General features: G+C 33.8%; 2 protein-coding genes across 3 annotated transcripts in view; both read left to right on the forward strand.

The window, feature by feature from the left end:
* The first annotated feature begins 84 nt into the window (after positions 1-84).
* LOC111447118 (ubiquitin-conjugating enzyme E2 36-like) lies at positions 85-3,590 on the forward strand. Its single transcript, XM_023086124.1, has 8 exons — positions 85-272; positions 475-502; positions 688-774; positions 1,273-1,331; positions 2,313-2,354; positions 2,441-2,514; positions 2,669-2,766; positions 3,313-3,590. The coding sequence occupies exons 1-8, from the start codon at positions 237-239 to the stop codon at positions 3,348-3,350; spliced, it is 462 nt and encodes a 153-aa protein (XP_022941892.1). The 5' UTR covers positions 85-236; the 3' UTR covers positions 3,351-3,590.
* A 1,594-nt stretch (positions 3,591-5,184) lies between these two features.
* The window catches only part of LOC111447778 (tubby-like F-box protein 7), a 5,222-nt gene continuing 3,845 nt past the window's right edge, over positions 5,185-6,561 (forward strand). The window contains exons 1-3 of one of the 2 annotated variants that reach the window (XM_023087113.1): positions 5,190-5,286; positions 5,321-5,744; positions 6,281-6,368. In XM_023087113.1, the coding sequence (XP_022942881.1) occupies positions 5,394-5,744; positions 6,281-6,368 (439 nt within the window). In that variant the 5' untranslated portion in view covers positions 5,190-5,286; positions 5,321-5,393. Of the gene's footprint in view, positions 5,745-6,280; positions 6,369-6,561 lie in introns of both variants that reach the window. The other variant, XM_023087112.1, reaches the window with a different exon arrangement.

Below are 6,561 nucleotides of genomic sequence, written 5' to 3' on the forward strand. Positions count from 1 at the left end.
AAAAAAAAAAAAAAAAAGGAAAATAAATAAAAAGATTGGTAAGAAAAAAAAAATCTTATAAATATAACCGATCGTTTATTGGGACAGAAAGATCGTAATAATTGGAGTGTGCAGAAAGTTGTACCTTCAAACTTCGTTCAAGTCTTTATAATCTAGAGAGAGGAAAGCGTCTCCTCTCCAATCTCTCTCTTCTTCGTCTCCTAAACCCTATCCCGAGCTCTGCAATCCGACCTCAAATGGCGAACAGTAATCTTCCCCGAAGAATCATTAAGGTAAGATCTTCGATTTTCTTTGCGATCTTCCTTGTTTTCCACCCCGATCGGTTTGTCTGGCTTGATTTATTCGTATGTTGGGGAAATGGTCTCGTTTTGTTGGGTTGAAGTTTTCTTTGTGGGATTTCGATGAATTTTGTATGTATTTGTTAGTAGAACTGGGTTGTTGATTGATTTGTTCCTACTTTGTGATCAATCGCAGGAAACTCAGCGTCTCCTCAGTGAGCCTGGTGAGTTTTTTTATTATTTTAAAGGGTTTGAGTTATTTGATTCCTGATCTTGTTACTTGGAATTGTTTGTTTTTTGGGTATTGGGTGTGGATAGGTTTTATGGTGTGGATTTATTCATCAGATAATTATGAAGTTGAAGTTCATTTTGATTTATTTGATCTTGATCTCTGATAATGTGATTTTAGCCCCTGGGATTAGCGCCTCGCCGTCAGAAGATAACATGCGATATTTTAACGTGATGATTCTTGGCCCGACGCAGTCACCCTATGAAGGTAAATTACTTGACAGTACGTTGTGGTTGTGGGAACGTCAAATTATTTTGAAAATTTTGCTATTCCTTTGTTGGTAAATATGGATGGTTATAGAACCAACTACGTATTCAAGTGAAGATTGGCTAAAGTGTTACTGATATTGATATGTTTACTCTATGAAAATGGCATGTCGTTAACAGTGAAGATCAACTGTGGGAATATCTTTTACTCATAAAGACCTCAATTTTGTTTAGTTCAGTATCTGACTTCATAACAATATTAATTAAGCAGCATACGTTTGTGCTTGAACATTTCCTTTATGCCCCATGATGCAACAGTAGAATACTACTGTTCTGAGCTGCAAAGCTTGAGAACATGCTGGTTATCATGCCACGATTTTTATTGTATTCCTTCAATTTGAGTTCCTTTTCTCCTTATCCTTGGTCACGTTTAATGTTGTTAATCTGTTTCTATATTGTTCTTCGTATATACTTGTGCTGAATTCAATGTACTTTACAGGAGGAGTTTTCAAGTTGGAACTATTTTTGCCTGAAGAATATCCTATGGCTGCTCCCAAGGTAATTTGCAATTCATCATTCCTGGGATATCTTCCCGCACTTATTCGACAAATCCTACTTGCATTTCTTCCACTGTTATTCTTTTCAAATAATTAGACATGTTTACCTTTTGTTTTGCTTTTCATTAAAAGAAAAAAGATTATTAGCAAATGCATCCAATAAAAATCATAAGGCTAATGGGTGAGCACCAAATATTGTTAGATCATTTGAAAACTTCTTACGCCAAATGTGCTATTAAATTTTCATATAATTATTGAGCTACTTATGTTTTCTTGTCCTTATGTTTTCTTGTCCTTACTTCTTGATTGCGATTTCATTTATGGATCATGAGATTGTTAAAGCTTCGTTTGATATTGGATTTGCCATAATTACTATTCTTCTTGTCGATTTCGCATCTTCCCCCCTCCGTTAAGGTTTTCCTATCTTGCACTGAACATATAACAGAAGTTCCAAGTCATAATTTATTTTGCATACACATAGTTTTTAATGTTCACGAATCTCAACATTTACGTCTATAATACAACTTAATTCTGTTTGATCTATGGAGCATGTGGGAATAAATTTATATTGCTATTACACGAAGAAGTTTTTGGTATTTGAGATCGTCATGGTTGGTGATGGGAGGATAGGTTTTTTTTATGACCTGCTTCATCAGCCGATTGGTTTGGAAGACTGAGAATGTAACATGTTTGGCTGATTCTTTTAAATATAAGTTTGATCCACAGAGAAAAGAGACGTATCCAAAGGAGAACTTTTTAATCAATATTGAACAATCTTATTTAAGAGTTTAATTTAATACCCCTTGATGTCCAATAACTGCAGATTCTGTATCCATGTAACATAGGTGATCCTATTGGAACATATTTTAACCTGTTTTGAGTGCCTTCACCGCCACCTTTTCCCCTTTCCTTTTTCCCTTTCCTCTGATTTTCTTTTGATTTTCACATTTTTCTTTTTGTGTGATTATTTTTTGTGGAACAGGTTCGATTTCTCACGAAGATTTATCATCCAAATATTGATAAGGTAAGTATCTACTTGCGTAGTTCTTATTGCCATCCTCATCAACATTCTGCAGTTGGTTACTGATGGCGTGAATTTCTGCAATTAAGCTTGGCAGGATATGCCTTGACATTCTGAAAGACAAATGGAGTCCAGCTCTACAGATACGAACTGTACTTTTGAGGTATTATAATGTTTAATGCAATTTTCCAGTGTATCCGCATATTAGCCTTGAACATATTGCATGGTCTTTCACTCATTTAATTCACTCTAGGGATACAGATCTGAAAATTTGACCACCGTCTAATATATATACCACTTTGGTTTATATATCACAGTATCCAAGCACTTCTGAGTGCTCCAAACCCAGATGATCCACTTTCCGAGAATATTGCTAAACATTGGAAAACGAATGAGGCAGAGGCCGTTGAAACAGGTGAGTTGGTCTAATTTATTGCTTTTGTCGAGCTTTTCTTTTTCAATGAGTAGAGGCTGTTGAATCAATGTGGGTCGACAACTAAACTTTAAACTTTATATTTAGTTATTAATAAGAACTTATCTATTTGATTGTGCTTAGTAAAATAAAATTTAATTTAAGCCTCAGATGTCAATTGGCTTAGACATAGACCCGAGATTCAAATCTTAAAAAACTTTCAATTTTGTTTATATCTCGACCTACCTAGGTCATAGATTCGATTCAAATTTACCATTAGAGAAATTATTAGTGTTTTTTTTTACCGAACCAAAGTGAATAAGTATAAAGAAAGATGGGTGGTATGAAAGGTAGAAAATAATGGAAAAAGTTACTGAAATTCAGATTCGTTTGAACTATCTTCTTCACTGTCCAGAAAACATGTGAGTTACATTATCATTATGATTGTGTGGTAATTTTGAATAGAAGAATATAGATCTCTTAGAGTCAACTAGGTTTGATTTGGTTTAGGGGCTGACACCATTTTGTGATTGGTTCTTATTCTGTCAGCAAAGGAATGGACTCAATTATACGCAAGTGGCGCCTAAAGGGGGAGGAATTACAGAAGCCTTTTTAATGTTGTTCGGTTTAATAACATGAATCTAATGTCTATGGTGTACCCATTTGGTGTGGATTTGAATGAAAATTTGGAGGAATTTATAGTGTCAAAAAATCTCTAAAATTGCGTCTGTTTTGGCAGGGAGTGTATGCCCCCCACCATACTTTGTATGATGAATGATTAGATGGATTATATTCTTATTATAACTTCTCCTATTATCTCCTCCCAATCTTCAATCTTTCTCAACCTCTATGGAATAACAAACCTTTCTCCTCCCATTTTGAGAATTTAACCATTTTATGTTTGTGTTTATTTATTATAATAAAACAGTATATATTCCAGCGCGGCTTATAAGTGTGTTAGATGAACACGACTCTGCACAATGGTATGATATTATCTACTTAGAGCATAAGCTCTCATGGCAACTCACTTTGCTTTGGGCTTTCCTCAAAATGTCTCAAACCAATGGAGAGAGTATTCTTGATTATAACCATCATTCTCTAAATTAGTGAAGACGATTTATTTATTTATTTTTTATATTAAAAGAGTAAGATTTATTTATTTTTATATTAGAAGAGTAAGGCGCAGCATTTAACTTGCTTAAGCAGGACATTTATTACTTGAAATGTTGATTTAGTCCTCACCTAATATCTGTTTGGAAAGTTGAACTTTTATCTACTTTTTATTTAATGATCTAAACCACCCCATTCAAACTATATGAGTAGGTTGAAACATAAAAAATTAAATTTGATTCACTTATAGTGGGTCGGGTTGACCCAACTTACCTATAAATAGGGTTCTCTACCCAATCCCAGTATCAAATTGTTAAAGATGATTAACAATAATTGATTATTAAGAAGTTTAATAATAATTGATGCATTGTGATTGTGAATGGTATGATATTTAATTTTGATTGTGAAAGGTATGATATTTAATTTTTTAAAATTGAGATATATATTGCGAAAAAATATGATTTAAAAATAAATTAAAAACAGCTCGATAATCCAACTTAATTTTTAATTTGGGTATTGAGTCTATAATAATGATCATAGGTCATGTTGGGGCACATATCCAACAAACTCGAAATTTGTTGAAATTTCAGAATTAGTCCAAAAAAAAACGACTAAATGGTCAAATGTTCTAGTTAAAAATTGACTTCAAATTTCAAAATTGGTTTCCAGTAATAATTCCATTGCCGAGGACTAAAATTTATGTTCGACCCCTTTAAATATCTTTCTTTTTCAAGAATAAATTGTAAAAGTCAAAATTTGACTATATATATATAAACCAAAAATTTTAAAAATAATTGTTAATATTTTGAAATAAAAAGTCAGACTAAAAATTTTAAGGAATTTACAGGAATAACAACAAAAATATACCGAATAAATTGTGAAAAAAATAAATATAATTTTTAACAAAGCAAAATAAAATATCTGGTAAAAATTTACAAATAAAAAATAAAAACAATATAATTTATGTAAATATAATTATTAAAAATTAATTTCAAAACATGTGGAGCATAATCACATGGAAAGTCTTCCAACTTATTATAAAATATTTTAATTCCAATAATTAGATAGCACAAACCCATTTTGATTTTGTCACACCAAATAAATAAATTATTTAAAAAGGCTTTGAAGTTAGATTTAAATAAATTAATATTTATGTGAAGAAATTTAAATTAAAAAAAAAAAAAGCGAAATATTTGAACAATTGTTTTTAATTGAAAAGAAAAAAAGAAAAGTATTTGTGTTTGGATGGACCGAGTCGTGAAAGTGGAAAAGCCCAAACTCCATTTCTCGCCTCCTCAAAATGCTAAACTCACAGCACTGTCTCCTCAACGCCTCATCGCATCTTTCGCGTTTCCTTCTTTCTCCTTTCCTCACGGCCCTGTCTCTCTAACATCTCATCCCTTTCTCTCTCTCCGCGATTTTCCTTCTCATCTTCTGCCCTGTGTTTTCTCTCTCTAAGATCTGTCATCTTTCTCTCTCTTCTTTCACCATGTGAGTCTGAGCCCTAAAAACCAGCGGCCATGTCTCTTCGCAGATCGTTTCTCTCTCGGAGGTTTTCCTCAAAGTCGTTGTATAGAGTTCCAAATGGTGTAGGAGATGGAATTCTTCGAGTTGCTTCGTCGGAGGTCGAAGATGGCTCTGGTCAGCCCAGCGGCGGTCGGATGCAACCTGAATCTGCTTGGTCCTCCATGCTACCGGAGCTTCTTCGGGAGATCATTCAGCGGGTTGAGGCTTCTGAGGATAGTTGGCCTAACCGCCAGAACGTTGTTTCGTGTGCTTGTGTCTGTAAGCGTTGGCGGGATATTACTAAGGAGGTCGCCAGGGCCGCCCCTCTTTCCGGGAAAATTACTTTCCCTTCCTGCCTCAAACAGGTATTTCGTGGGATTTTGTATCGGTAGTCATCGATTTTGTTCTTGTTCTGATATTGGTTTTTGAAATTGGATGCAACTCGTTGTTGTTTGGAAGCATTTGCTTCTTCTCGTTCATATGATTCAGTTCTATCTTTTACGTGTTTTCGGTCTTAATTTATTTGAATTACTTTTCGAATTCAACCTGCTACGTATTTGGGATCGATGGATTGGTTTTTGAAAATGTGTTCGTGATTTCCGGGTGGAGTTTGAGGTAGTTGGCGGTTTTCGTTGATTGGTTGAGAATTCTATTTGTTCTCGATGGGGCAATTCCAGATATTTGTTGTATTGAATGATTAATGACATGGGCTTGTTGCATTGATTAACCGAAGTTTACAAATAATTTTTTAATTTTAAGGCTACCATAATCTTTAATTTCTTTCTGAATCTTATCAGAAAGCGTAGTCCTATGAATTGAACAAACGTTAATGTATTTAGAATCCTGATGGTATAATTTAAATGTCCGAACGTTCATCTAAATATGTTAATGTCTAATGCAGCCTGGACCATGCGATCCTCCGCATCAGTGTCTTATAAAAAGGAACAAGAAGACTTCAACATTTTACCTTTATCTTGCCCTTGCACCATGTGAGTAACTTCTTGTGTATTTATTCAATTTGTAGAGGAAAAAGGGTAACAACACTGAGATTGGATCTAAGTACCATCCATTTTATGCCATATAACTTGGAACGAATGGCTTAGCTACCAGTATTTATGTTATTGTCTGACTTAAGAAAGGCCGAAGAATTTTTTTTTTTTTTTTTTTTTTTTTTTTTTTTTT

Source organism: Cucurbita moschata, unplaced genomic scaffold (genome assembly GCF_002738365.1).
Source record: "Cucurbita moschata cultivar Rifu unplaced genomic scaffold, Cmos_1.0 Cmo_Scf00009, whole genome shotgun sequence".
Taxonomy (NCBI): domain Eukaryota; kingdom Viridiplantae; phylum Streptophyta; class Magnoliopsida; order Cucurbitales; family Cucurbitaceae; genus Cucurbita; species Cucurbita moschata.

Excerpts from the sequence above, each read along its gene's own strand:
- LOC111447118 (XM_023086124.1), top strand. The coding sequence starts at position 237 with ATGGCGAACAGTAATCTTCCCCGAAGAATCATTAAG. Across the intron at positions 273-474 it reads TTCCCCGAAGAATCATTAAG|GAAACTCAGCGTCTCCTCAG; the intron begins GTAAGATCTTCG and ends GATCAATCGCAG. Across the intron at positions 1,332-2,312 it reads ATCCTATGGCTGCTCCCAAG|GTTCGATTTCTCACGAAGAT; the intron begins GTAATTTGCAAT and ends TTTGTGGAACAG.